The sequence below is a fragment of the Sus scrofa genome, chromosome 2 (genome assembly GCF_054392235.1).
Source record: "Sus scrofa isolate SSC_HxYL_T2T_F1_AM1 chromosome 2, Sscrofa_HxYL_maternal_Yorkshire_Landrace_v2.0, whole genome shotgun sequence".
Classification (NCBI taxonomy): Eukaryota; Metazoa; Chordata; class Mammalia; order Artiodactyla; family Suidae; genus Sus; species Sus scrofa.
The window spans coordinates 142,326,347-142,341,299 of NC_139384.1; the positions used below are offsets into that span (position 1 = coordinate 142,326,347).

The 14,953-nt window shown below is 36.4% G+C and overlaps 1 protein-coding gene across 16 annotated transcripts in view; it reads left to right on the plus strand.

Moving 5' to 3' along the window:
- Positions 1-14,953, plus strand: part of SLC27A6 (solute carrier family 27 member 6) — a 98,425-nt gene that overhangs the window by 54,255 nt on the left and 29,217 nt on the right. For 5 of the 16 annotated variants that reach the window (XR_014838728.1, XR_014838732.1, XR_014838731.1 and 2 more), the window contains exons 7-11: positions 2,816-3,014; positions 4,242-4,339; positions 5,754-5,884; positions 10,148-10,320; positions 14,234-14,378. Coding sequence is in view for 3 of the 16 variants with exons in the window: in XM_085014450.1 (XP_084870576.1) it covers positions 2,816-3,014; positions 4,242-4,339; positions 5,754-5,884; positions 10,148-10,324 (605 nt within the window). In the remaining 13 variants the exon portion in view is untranslated. Of the gene's footprint in view, positions 1-2,815; positions 3,015-4,210; positions 4,340-5,753; positions 5,885-10,147; positions 10,730-12,761; positions 13,258-14,233; positions 14,379-14,953 lie in introns of those variants that run through there. The other 11 variants (XR_014838734.1, XR_014838735.1, XR_014838738.1 and 8 more) reach the window with 7 other exon arrangements.

Sequence of the window (14,953 nt, forward strand, 5' to 3'; positions counted from 1 at the left end):
TTAAATGAAATGACATGTGCAGAGCTCTGTGCATGTAGCTTGTTACCTCCCTCCCCTTCTCTTCTCCCTCCCACTCGTCCTCTCCACCAAGCTAGACTTTCTTTCAGTTTGAGATTGGAAAGTTATTGAAAGCAAGTGCCCGAGTTAACACACAGCTGCATCTTATCAATCTAGAAAATTAAATATAGAGATGTGTCCTTAGAATTGTTTTGAGATTTAGTCTGAAAAAATCAGGCCAAAATTGGGAGTTCCCAGTGTGGCTCAGTAGTAATGAACCTGACTAGTATCCATGAGGACACAGGTTTGACCCCTGGCCTTGATCAGTGGGTTAAGCATCTGGCAGTGCCGTGAGCTCTGGTGTAGGTTGCTGCCATGGCTCAGATCCTGAGTTGCTGTGGCTCTGGTGTAGGTCTCAGCTGCAGCTCTGATTTGACCCCTAGCCTGGGAACTTCTTTATGCTGCAGATACAGCCCTAAAAAAGCTAAAAAACAAGAAAAAACAAAAAAAAAAGGAAAAAGAAAAAAGAAAATGGCCAACATTACTTTTTCTTGCCTTAGAATATGATTAAACTGTATTTCAAAGATGACTTCAAATATGGAGGTAATATTCTCAAACCTGTTTTTTTTTTTTCTAGTAGCTGAAAGATTGGAAAAAATTATGTAAGCCCTATCTATTAGAAAACAAATTTCCCAATCCTCTGAATTTCAAGCCAAAGAGCATTTATCAAATATCTTTCTCTAATTTAACTCTATAGACAGTGTCTGAGAAAAGCCATTTCTAGGGAGATTACGAAGAACTTTAAGCACACTTTTCTAGTGTGTTTTATTAATTATGATTACAGTAATATCTGTCACTTGAATCCTAGAACCACTTATGCAACCTAAGGGTTTTTCAAAAGCGGATTGTCCCCAGATTTCCACTTTACAGTTTTGCAATTCTTGTTACGGATTTCTCATTACTTTCCATTAAAGCATTGTATCTTGCATCAGTTATGCCTAGAAGGGAAAGATAAGAATACACTCTGACCTCTTTAAGCATTTGTAACAATTAATTTGTCAGAGAAGAAACTGTCCTCTGTGTCCTGAAGAAGGAAAATAAAGAGCATAAATTTTAAGGGAACTATAAGAGGCTTGGAAAATTCCAAAATGTACGTGGGGAATGTAGACTCATGGGATATGCAATGAAGGAAAGACTTTGGAGTCAGATGGACCTGGTGTTAAAAAAAACCCCAACATCAACTTTTGGCGGCTGTGTAATGTTGGATAGAATGACTTTTTCTCCCCCAGTTTCTTCACCTATAAGATGAAGACCTGGTCTATTGGTTGGTGATGAGGATGATAAGGGATACACATGTAAAGTGCTCAGAATAGTGACTGGTGCCCAGAAAGTGGTCCATCAGTCTAACAAGGGCAATAATGCTGCTGCTGCTGGTGGTGGTGGTGGTAGTGATGACCAGTGAGGGGGTCTCTGCCGAGGCAGGGCAGACAGGTTTTGGCCAGTGGCATGTATGCCCTTGGAACCCATAATGTCCAGAAGGAGTGGGAACGATCAGAGTTGAAAAAGAGAGTGTTAAAATGGCATGCATTGCTTTATAGTTTGCTGCAGGGCAGCCTCATCGAAGTCGTCACATAGATGTCAGCTGTCTTCACAGTGGTCCAACATAGCAAGTCAATAATTATCTTGACGTCTTCTGGGGACGTGATGGCAGCTCCCCTTTGTCTTCTACTTTTCTCTTAGAAATAGTTTTTTTTTACTTTGATGATTACTGGGCAATATCTTGATTACCTTGGATAAATCTTATTTAAAAATTATTTCACATGTGTCTAAATAGAAGTAAAATGAGTAAATTTCATATCTCATCTCCTGTGCCTTGAGGATCTCCAGAGTAACCTTCCAGAGGAATAAAACATTTCCTGAAACTTCTAATAGCATATGAATTAAACCAAAGGTAATATTGTACAGAAAAGTCATAGATGAATTTGAGTTCTTGGTCCCTTCCTTTCTATCTGTTGGACTTTGGTCACTTAACTTCACTCTGCCGGGCCCTCGTCTCTTCCCTATGAAATAGGGATTGTCAGGATCAATTTCTAAGAATTTCTGTAAAAAATAAGATGATAGTTGCCATTCTTCTGAGGCTTGCTCCACAGTAAGTGCCCAATAAGTAAATATGGCTACTATCATGATCTTTTAAAAATTATTATTATTGTTATTTAAATAATGATCATTTTATCAATGTTAGAATCTACATAGTCCAAAAAAAGTAGCCATTAGCCTATCTACCCAGGATGTAAAATGACTTTACTATCTCTTTATTTACATCCAGCTTCCTGTTTGTTAGGTTTTTCCAAAGTGATTTGTGCTTTGACAGTCTGTGAAAAGATGAGCTGGATGTAGGCACCCGGAGGAGCTGTTGTCAAATATACAAAAATATGTTTGGAGGAAAACTAAGCTACACGGGTCCTGTTGGTCAGATGTAATTCAGGTCCACACATGGTGTGTGTAACAGAGTTTTGTTTTGTTTTTTTTTTATCTTTTCTAGGGCCGCACCCACAGCATATGGAGGCTCCCAGGCTCGGGATCTAATCGCAGCTGTAGCTGCCGGCCTACCCCACAGCCACAGCAACACGGGATCTGAGCCACATCTGCAACTGACACCACAGTTCATGGCACCGCCGGATCCTTCACCCACTGAGTGAGGCCAGGGATCGAACCCTTAACCTCATGGTTCCTGGTTGGGTTCGTTAACCACTGTGCCACGACGGGAACTCCCAGTAACAGAGTTTTAATCATGTCACGGAAAATGCCTCTCTCACAGGGGAACCTGGACTCCTCATTTCTCGAGTGAACGCAAAGAATCCTTTCTTCGGCTATGCTGGCAATAAGAAGCACACAGAAAAGAAATTGCTTTGTAATGTGTTTGAGAAGGGAGATGTTTACCTTAACACCGGAGACCTAATGGTCCAAGACCAGGAGAATTTCCTTTATTTTTGGGACCGTATTGGAGACACATTCAGGTATGAAATAGTGTTGGTTGCTCTGCTTGTTCCGACCGTGAACCCGGGTCAAGCTAGGCTCGGTGGAACATTGTACACCATCTGCTGTCTAGTCTAGGGCTCTGAGCCCTTTTAGCTCAGTCTTGGCTCCCTGTTTAAAAATTCACTGCCCATCTGTTTCTAGATTGGAACATAAGTTCCATTTTGATGTCATTTTTATAATTATCTTAAGAATCAGTTTGGTCCAAATCACTGAGCTCCTTTTTTAAGAATATGAAACAGGCAGACGGATGGGATATGTAAACGGTAGGGTTAAAACAGCAAACCAATATAGTCAAATATGTTTTTGTTTTGTTTTGTTTTGTTTTGTCTTTTTTAGGGCCACACCTGCGGCATGTGGAGGTTCCCAGGCTAGGGCTCCAATCCGAGATGCAGTTGCCAGCCTAAACCACAGCCACGGCCACGGCCAGGGATTGAACTCGCTTCCTCATGGATACTAGTCGGGTTTGTTAACCACTGAGCCACGACAGGAACTCCATCAGATATGGACTTAAATCTTGACCTAATGGCAAAAATAATGAAATGATAAAATTGCCCTTTCTTGTATTTTCTTTTTAATTCCTTAGGATTATTTTAGGTTTATGAATTTACTTTTCTTTGCTCATCAGTGACTGTAGAACAGTGAAGGTCAGACAGGAGACAGTCCAAACATGTTTGAATGAATAAATGAATTATACTTCCTACTCCCTCCCCTTCTTTGCACCGATGTTAGGAGGTCACCTTATGTAAAATCACTTTAATTAAAATATTCATTCATGTGCATTAAAAGAGCCAGAGGGGTTAATCCTTAGAAATTAAAGAGAGGCAGGGCACTGAGAGACAATGATAGCTCTCCTTTCAGGTTTTCCTCTCTGTCTTTAAAGATAGAGAATGCTTTATACTCAACTGTTACTATATCACACCATAAAGCAAGAGTTATTCTTATTTTTATGACATTTAAAAACATTTTGCAGTGAACAATTTATACCAGTGAGACACAGAAAAAGTAATTTTAACTAAAAAAATAAACAGGCACTGCTTTTGTTGACTTAAGTTCTCCCTGAGACAAGTCTTTCATCTTTCAAAATTGCCATTGTTACTGGTTATTAGGTGCTTGCACAGAGCCAAATGCCAGACTCTTAACACTTAAACCTGGGTACCTCCTTCTTCACATACAGGTGTACTAACTGGAACTTGTGTTTTGTTCAGATGGAAGGGAGAAAATGTTGCAACCACAGAGGTTGCTGCTGTTATTGGAATGTTGGATTTCATACAGGAAGCCAATGTCTATGGTGTGGCTGTGCCAGGTATGAATATATTTCAGGTGTTTGGAGGATTCCCAGAAGAGAATGTGCTGCTTTTCTTTAGTTTTGTAACTACTTCAGCATTTCATATTGTATATATTCCAATAAATACCTTAGTTTTGGCTTGGCAAGTAACATCCTAGACCAAACTAGCGAACTTTACAATCACCCTGAGGAAAGGTACCAACTGTGTTTTAATGTATGCAGATCTGGAAAAACATTGGTCAGTGACTCACTGCTAGAAATAGTTACAGCTTTTCAAAGGTGTATTATTTTTCCCTTGATGACTAGAGTGTATACATACCACTAAAGAAGGACATGTTCTAAGTTAAATATTTAACAACACTGACTTGTAGTCAAGTTGAATCTTTTTCAGAAATTATTTTAAAAGCTGTTTGGCCTCATACATCTTTCTAAATGTGCATGTAAGGATTTGTCCCATACTGGTGAAAATGGCAAAGGAAAGTGACCAACTTGAAATCACAGGACAGCTATTCCCCTTCACTGCCCCTTCCCCCTTTAAGCAAATGACAGTATTTTCCAGCTAATATTTATTTGTAGGTGTAGGGGCCACTAGGGGTGGGAGTATTTGGTAGGGGAGCAGAGGAAAAGGATGTTTAATAGACAGTCACTGGGTGCTGGGGAAATGCTGCAAGAGATTCAGATTCCCTGGAAAAGGGTAGCATAATAGCAAGAAGCAATCTGTGGAGTTAAGGAATCCCAGGCTGTAGTTTCTTAACTAAAACTAATGCCCTTTATTTTTTGTGTTGCAGCTTAACGTAGACATTTCTCTGAATATACATTTGCCTTTAAATAAAAGTTTCCTCCTAATATTTTATATTAGTAGTGGTAAGGGAGTTCCTGTCGTGGCTCAGAGGTTAACGAATCTGACTAGCATCTATGAGGACAGGGTTCGATCCCTGGCCTCACTCAGTGGGTTAAGGATCCAGTGTTGCAAGGAGCTGTGGTATAGGTCGCAGACATGGCTCATATTCTGCGTTGTTGTGGCTGTGGTGTAGGTTGGCAACTACAGTTCCGTTTCTACCCCTAGCCTGGCACCCTCCATATGCTTGGGTGTCGCCCTAAGAAAGTAAAAAAAAAAAGCAAAAAAAAAAAAGTAGTGGTAGGTTCAAATTATGGGTCATTGCTTGTGTTTTCCATTCTATTTCAGTATTGTAATGTAGAAAATTAAAGATAGATGACTTTGCACTTCCCTTTTCCTAAATTATTTCTATGGAGTAATTCATATGCTCAGAGAAAAACCAACCCATTTATGCTGCAGTTGCATTGTTGTGGCTGCAATAAGTGTAATATCTATGTTTGTAAAAATTAGTGTGTGTGTAATTAATAAGAATTTTTTAAAAAATTTACCTACTACTTGCAAAACTGACTTTACTATAAACTTTTTTTTTTCCAGATTATGAAGGAAAAGCAGGAATGGCTTCTATTACTTTAAAACCAAATAAATCTTTAGACTTGGAGAAAGTTTATGAACAAGCTGTAACATTTTTACCAGCTTACGCCTGCCCACGATTTTTAAGAATTCAGGTAATTTTACCTCCCCATAAAATTTAAAGCCAGGAATCTAGGAGATAGTTTCTTTACAAAATAATAGTTACCCTTAAATGATATGTGCATTTTATTTTTATTAGAAAATTTCAAGAACAATGAAAAGCATCAGGATGCTAATTTGTGCTAGATTTGAAGCCTAAGCACAATGCAATGCTAGAAAATCTTTGACCTTGTCCTCTTTATAGCTCTCCTCCCTTTCGGTCTAAACAAATGATGATCCCAGTGATGGCAGCAAGACAAAACCACATCTCACCCATGCCTTTCTGCTTTGTGAAGACATTTGGTGCTATGTCCTAAAATGAGGTTCCACCTCCTGACATCAAAGGGTCTACAGGATGTGTACAGACCCTCAAGGCAAATGGCATTCAGCAATTTTGCTTTTAATTTTTATCCCCATTCTGTCTGATCTCCCTCAGGGACTTTATATTTGAGGGGCATTCTAAACTCCTTTGTTTGTGAGAAGTGGGCTCTCTCTTAGCTTGCTGGAAGTCAAGTCCAGTCAAAAGAAAACAGATTTACTCAGCTACTGGATGATTTTATCTGCTCATTTATTCAGCCTTTTGTTCATTTAATATTGTGCTGCAGATACGATTCCCCAAAACTCATACTCATCATCTCTTATCATCTAATCGTATAGAATTTTTCTGGAAATATTTGTCATGTCACTATTAGATCCCTGATGGAGCAATAGCTGACTTCATATTCTTTTTTAAAGCATTTACTGAGTGGTCCTACTGGCCAGGTCACCGGTTGGCCAATGAGACGCATCATCTACACTGTCATAAATGCAAATGCCATTTAGGTGATATTTTAAGAGATTTTACATACATATTCTCAGATTATTTTCATAACAATCCTCTGAAATACTAAAGGTAAGGAACACATTTTTCATTGAAAATTGTCATGCTCATTGCAGATTCACATTAATTTATACGAAACAAAATGGAGAGATTCCCGTGTGCCTTTTAAGCCAATGGTTACATTTTTCAGAATGATTACAACCAGCATATTGACATAAATATATCCACCTATCTTATTAAAATTTCCTCTATTTTACTTGTGCTCATTTGTGTGTATGTGTGTATTACGTTCTTTATACTTTTATTACCTGTGTAACTTCATGCATCAATGACTGTATTCAAGACATGGACAATTCCAACACCACAAGGCTCCCTCACGTTGCCCTTTTATAACCACACCCAGCTCCCTCCTGCCCCTCCCCATCTTGCTCCAGAAAGAATATATTTTAATGGAGAGTAAAATTGATGGATCAAATAATATTCTAAAAATTTCCCTCCATGGACAACTTAAAATTCACTTTCATTAAGCAAAAGAAATATTTGGGCATAGGACTCCTCTATAAGATTAAATCAGTCTTGTACAAATTTAGGAAATATTTTAGCATTATTAAAAGTCTAAAAGAACTTGGGCCCTTTGCAATAAGTGTTACATTTATTGCAATATTTGCTGTCGTTAGCACAATGCATGACACTTACTTGGAAGTAAAAATATTTAATAAATGGTCTCTCATATAAGCAATGCAAAAGTATGTTATTTCTGACAAAATGAAATGACAACTTAATAAAAATCTGTTTAGCACAGATTTTAAAAGAATTACTTTGCCAATAAATTTACAAAATTTTAAAAATTGATAATTACTCAGTACGGCTAAGGTGAAATTAAACTGGTCCTTACATTTTGTTTGTGGAAACACACATTGTTAACTCTCTGGAAAACAATTTGGTAAATTTGCAATCACGTTCTTAGAATTTGCATGTATTTTGATTTACTCATTTCATTTCTAGCAATTTACCCTTAGGAAGTAATTAAAGATGCATAAATGTTATATATAAAGACATTCTTCCAAGTATTACTTATTGTAGTAAAATTTTTTGATATTCTCTATCAGTTTAAGAATAAGAGTAAGGCTAATTAAAATTAGATGAGATCTTAAGAAACCATTAAAAAGTATCATTTAGAAGAAAATTACCTAACCTGGAGAAATATGCCTGGTATAATATTGCTTTTGTTTTTGTAAAGGTAGAACATCACATTGTATAGAGAGAATGAAGTTGCTAATTTTCGAACAGAGAGAAAAGAATGCGATTGCATTCCCATCGAATTCTGTGTTAACAGTGCTCAGCTAAGGGCTGAGATCAGGGAAGGAGGTTCAATAAGAAGTTGATTTGGTTGAATTGGTTCAGAAGGATGCATCTAAATGGCCGAATTACTCCTAGAACCTCATATGCACCTCGTACATGTTATCTGACTTAAAACCAGGTTGCTTCTCTGTGCCTGAAGCTACCACAGAAATACATCTTTATTGCATTTAAATTCCTTAAAGCAAAGATTCTTCAACTTTATCAATTTGTAGCATCTTAAGTGTCCTAGTAATTATTTCATAGTACTCTTGGCTCAAAACAAATACCTACACCTTCATTTATCCGGTAGTTAGGGCAAAATAAGTTACTAAGTATTTAGGTCTAGTAAGTTAGCTGTCATGTGAAAAAAGCAATGCATAGAAATTGAAGGTAAATGCTTTTATTTCTTATTTATTTATTTATTTATTTATTTTAAAGATGGTGTGTAGAGGGAATTTTATTTATTTATTTATTTATTTATTTAGTTTTTTTGCCATTTCTTTGGCCGCTCCAGCGGCATATGGAGGTTCCCAGGCTAGGGGTCAAATCGGAGCTGTAGCTGTCAGCCTACGCCTGAGCCACAGCAACGCAGGATCCTAGCCATGTCTGCAACCTACACCACAGCTCATGGCAACGCTGGATCGTTAACCCACTGAGCAAGGGCAGGGATTGAACCCGCAACCTCATGGTTCCTAGTCGGATTCGTTAACCACTGAATAAGGAGTTCGACGGGAACTCCTTATTTCATTTTTAAATAAACACTAGTATTAAGGAAATGGAAGTTGGGTATTGTACAAGTTCTCACATTTTGGAATTAAGATGGTACTGAACAGGGCTTCACTGAAATCATATTCCCCATTGATTTTTGGTTACACTTGCTTGGTATCAAAGCATCCACTGAAAACCCTGTTTCCCAAAGATAGGACATCATTGAAAAGAATGTATCACACACTAATATTGAAACTGACCTACCCCGAGGTAGTAGTTTGCTAGTGGTGACAACACATGTCTCTGGGTTTACCATGAAAATTTTAAATATCCCTTGGGACCTGGAAGTTCACTGAGGTACCATGAAGCACCTCAGTGCATAATTTGGGAACCCAAGTCTTAGATCATTCTTTACTCCCTCTCATTCTTGGAGTATTATGCCTTACGGAATAGATTGCTGTCTTTTGTAGCTTTTATCTTCTTGGTGTCTAGTAGCATTCTTTGTACATAATATTATATTAACGTTGAAGAGATAAGCCTATATGTTCTAGACAGATTTGTAATCAGTTGCTATCAGTTATTAACTATATTCATAATACTTTTTTTGTTAGATTTTTTCTAGATTTTTATTTTTTCCATTATAGTTGATTTACACTCTTCTATCACTTTCTACTGTACAGCAAAGTGACCCAATCATATATATGTATTATTTTGCTCACATTATCCTCCATCATGTTCTTTCATAAGAGACTAGCTATAGTTCCTTGGGCTATCTAGCAGGATCTCATTGCTTATCCATTCCAAAGGCAATAGTTTGCATCTATTAACCCCAAACTCCCAGTCCATCCCACTCCCTCCCCCTTGGCCACCACAAGACTGTTCTCCATGTCCATGAGTTTCTTTTCTGTGGAAAGTTTCCTTTTTGCCATATATTAGATTTCGGACATGTGATATAATATGGTATTTCTCTTTCTGACTTCATTAGTATGAGTCTCTAGTTCCATCCATGTTGCTGCAAATGGCATTATTTTGTTCTTTTTCATGATTGAGGAGTATTCCATTGTGTATATATACCACATCTTCTTAATCCATTCATCTGTCCATGGACATTTTGTTAGTTTCCATGCCTTGGCTATTGTGAATCGTGCTGCAATGAGCATATTCATAATTCTTATGTGTTGAATGAAGTTCTCAGAAAAATCAGTGTAAAGATTTGAATGTTCTAAAAGACATTTAAAAATTTCTAATGTTAAATTTTTAGCTGTAAATATATAGATGGCCACAGGATATAAAAATACTATAATTAAATAAGTCTATATCATTGAATATTTTATTTGTATATTACAGACAATTTTAAATGACTCCACTAATCCTAGTAATTGCTTTATAGGAAAAGATGGAAATGACAGGAACCTTCAAACTACAGAAGTTTCAGTTGGTGGAAGAAGGATTTAGTCCATTGAAAATTTCTGACCCATTGTACTTCATGGATAACTTGAAAAAATCATACATTTTATTGACCAAAGAAATTTATGATCAAATAATATCAGGAGAGATTAGACTGTAAGTTTTTTAATATCTGAGATTTTCACATGCTTTCTATGAGAAGTGAGAGGAGAGTATGTGATTCTCTAATGCTAAATGGGGAGAGAAGGAACTGACATTAATTAAGCATGTGTTATCTTTCCTTAATAAGTGACAATTTTTCTTTAACAACTTTAATTTGTTTTAATTAATAACAAACTTTAGTTGATTATTCTTTTTACCCATTCGGAGATTCAGTGAATAAGTAAATATCTGCCATAGGGCTTTTAAATAATAAATAAGTGATTAACAATTTAGGTACCTACTAAAAATATACTTTTCAATATTTAAAATTTCTAGTTTTGAGTAAAGGGTTAAATTTTATTCACATATTTGATTTTTATGTTCCCTGTCCTATAACTCAATAAAACCATCTTTATTAATATGAGTTTTGAGGTTTTGTTCTGATGTTTTCAATGCAAATTTTCAGTTGAAGGAAGCTAACTGACTAAATGCATGTGCTCCTACCTCCCTTATCCCAAACTCATATTAAGATGATGGAAGAAATATAAAAATATGAAACAGCAATGAAGGAAAATTGCTAAGCCCAAAGCATTTAGGAATTCAGGGAAGATTATAAATTGGATCAAATTGATGATAAAATCAAACAGCTGTAGAAACCACTAATAATACAAGGAAAGAATAGACTAGACTAGAACCCATGTATTCACACGAAGATCAGAGGCAGAGAGGGCTTTGAGTGTGAACAGGTTTTTGAGTACTTAACTGGGAAAGGATAGTGTAATAAGCATAGCAGTTTATCTCAATCTGGAAGCCTCAGGGCATCAGGTTACAGTGTTTGCCTCCAGCCAAAAGCAGATGAAAGACTCTCTTACCAAAGTGAGCTGTTGTCCCTGAGAGGTGGGAGCGGGGGCTGAGATAAGACATGGAGTAGGGCCCAGCAGGAAGCTCCTTTGACTCTAAATCTAGCTCCCTGTACAACCAGAAGGATAATTGGCTTTGCCTCATGTTGCCTGTCCATACTAAAAAGTTTATTTGGGTTGCAAGAAAAGTTGCTGATAGTTCCTTTTTGTCATTGTTAGAGAAACATTATAAAGTTAAAACATTTTTTTAATGCAAGGGTTAACCATAAGCAGCATAGAAATAAAAGGTCAAACTCTCAAATGAAAAAAATAAATGAGAAAATAATATCAATTTTTCAAAAATCCTGCATTTTAAGGGAACAACATTTTTTAATGCACAATAATAAAAAAAATAAAATAAATCCAAGCATATCCCTGCTCCCACTACATAAATGAGAATGGATCATCTTTATTTAAAAAGTATCAAGTGAATGAACAAATTGTCATTTAATTTTTATATTGGTGGTCTAGCTGTCCTTTACCTATTAAAAAACTGTTTTGCCTTTATGTTTATATTTTTAATTTATATAAAATTTATATAAATCTAAATGAACTTTTTTTCGCTAATACATAGTTCTTTAAAATCTCTGGAGACTAGCTCATGATGGCAAACTAAACATACTTACCTAACCCCTTTACCCTCACCCTTCCTGTCAAATCCATTATAGAAAAAGACAAAATATTATGAAGAGAATGATCCACTCAAAGATGGAGGGGAAAAAACAAGAAAATGTATTTTTCAGTAGAAGAAACTTTGTGAGAAATTACTGGATAGTAGTAAACAGATGAGATCAGATTATCAAAGAAACTGTAGAAGGGGGAAGAACAATGCCTCTTACTTACAGTTGAAAACTGCTTCTAAGGCAAAAGAAATTTCAAATCACATTGAAAACATATAAAAACCACGATGGGGCATCTATGTAATCATCAGTAGAAAGTTGACATCATGGGTTTCTTTGCCTTTTCCTTTCTTATAGAAGACTTCTGTCAGAGACAAAATAATGCATGACATAAAAAGATAATTAGAAAATAAGACTATGTAAAATTCAAAGCTTCTTAAAATCTCTAAGGATTAAAGTTTTTAAAGAGCTGGAAACTAGGATAAAATATCTAGAAACTAGAGAAAAATAGTCATCTTCATGTATTATGGATAAAAGCCACTTGCAGATGAAAAAATATGCAGGCCAAGTAATTTTAATGAGAGAAATATGAAAACAGGCAATTTAACCATACAAAACCTAAAAAACCGAATTTAGTCATTTAAAGCACACCCACTGTATGTGAAATATGACTAGTGATAGGTGCTTCGGATATGCTGTTATATACTTGTAAGCAAAATCAGGCCTACAGACCAGGTAAGAAAGACATTAAATAACTACCCAACAACATGTGGAATTGGAACTGTGACAAATACTACAAAAAGGTGTTCAGTCTTACTGATAAAGAAAATGAAAATTAAATAGCAGTGAAATCAGATTTTGCCCATCAAGCAATAATTATGCACAGGTTGGCTGGCCAGGGTGTGGGGAAATTTTAACTACCCAGTGTTACATTCAGGGTGCAACCTGGTATATTATTTTGGGAAGAAAACTGATGAAAGACATAAAAAATGTTTTGGTATACAAGAAGCCCAGCAAACCTCAAACTGGACAGATACCAAGCAAACTACACCGAGACACATTATGATTACACTGCTGGAAACTCCAGATAAAGAGTAATTCTTGACAGCATTTAGAGAATAAAACCATACGTTACCTTAAAAATAATAATAAACCAACAGTTTGAATGATGGCTGACTTACGAAACTAGGAAAGCCAGAAGAAAATGAAACATCTTCAAAATGATAAATAAACAACTACAAGTTGGAATTCTACATGCAGTAAAATTATTCTTTAAAGGTGAAAATGAAATAAAGTCAGATAAAAAAATTCACAGCCAGGAATCCTGTATTAGAAGAAAAGCTAAGTTAGCTTCTACAGACCAAAGAAAAATAAGAGGACGTAAGAACTCCTGTCTTCAAGAAGGAATGAAGCATATTGGATACAGTGAATACGTGAGTAAATACGAAATTATTTCTCTTTTTAAAATACATGTAATTGTTTAAAGTAACATTCATGATGTTGTTTTGGGTGTTTATACTTAATGCAGATGTAATGCAAATAATGGTCATGGCATAGAGAATGTAAAATTCAATGGAAAAATTACATAGTTGTGAAACACAGGCAAGAAATCTTAAAATTCATTACAGCTTATGAAACGGCACCTTAAAATAAGAACGCGTTATTTTTCGCCAATTGGATTTGAACAATTAAAAAGATTGGATCTGTCTAGCACTGGCACAGGTTAGAAATAGAACTCTTATAGGCATTATTGGTGGGCCTATAAATGGGTGCACCCTTCTGGACAGATTACCTAATCAGATACAAAATGCACATAACTTGCCCCCAGCCAGTCTACCTCCTTCTAGGAATAAAAAGTTATTGAACCAGGATTTATGTCAGATTACATGCAGTTCAGGGCAACGTTGTTAAATTGAAGAATTGAAGACAACCCCAAAATATTTTTAAAAATTAAATAAATATCGTCGTATCCATATTTCATATCTGATTTCAAAGACTAAGTGAAAAGTCAGCATATGCTTCTAACATGGAATCATTTCCATGCGTGTGACTAAGAGTAAAGAGGTTACAAATGGTATGTATCATTTGTTAAGGATATATTGAAAAATATAAATATTTGCCAGGACGGTTTCAAATCATCTCAATGACTTAAATAATCAAGAAGTGTAGAATTGGATGGGGATAGGCGGGTTTTTACCCTCTGTGTCATTTCAACTGAAAAATTCTTGTACACGGCTTATGTACACTTTTAAAAGACAATTTCAATGTTACATATCTTGGCTTTTTTAAGAAAAGTGTGAGACAGAGAATTGAGTTGTGTCATTATAGGATGGGATTTAAGATAGCCAACTGAAATTTTGAATTTTAGGTTGTGATTTTTCTCTCTCAATATATTTCACTTCCCTGTAGATTCTACAATTTCTTGACATATAAAGGTGAATCAAGACTGTTCAAGAGGGGAGTGGAAGACATCTGATATTTTCTATAAACCTCACATATAAGTGTTATCTCCCTGAGGAAGAACATCCTGGCTGTTAATTCTTCCTCAATTTCGGTAAATTCGTAAGTTTTTGTTTGTTTGTTTTTTTTGCCTTTTCTAGGGCCACTCTTGCGGCACATGGAGGTTCCCAGGCTAGGGGTCGAATCAGAGCTGGAGCCAACGGCCTATGCCAGAGCCACAGCAACGCGGGATCCGAGCCGCGTCTGCAACCTACACCACAGCTCACGGCAACGCCGGCTCCTTAACCCACTGAGCAAGGGCAGGGATCGAACCCGCAACCTCATGGTTCCTAGTCGGATTCGTTAACCACTGCGCCACGACGGGAACTCCAAGTTTTTTAACGTGTAACAAAACCCCAGTTTGAACCCCATTCTTGATGATCTTTCATTGTTTGTTTTATCTGCCTTTTTACTGGTGAAAGGATTTATGACTGGGACTGTGTTTTTCAGACAAAAAAGCTCTGGGCAACGTCTTCATCAAATTAAAAGGCAGAGTTAAAACACAGTACTAAAAATGTCTGTGGAGTTTATTAACCTCTTGCAGTGCTTTCATTGTCTTTTCCTTATTCAGAATTTTGGTGTTTTGATTTAATCTAACTGACATGGAGTCTATGTAAACTCTTTGGACTC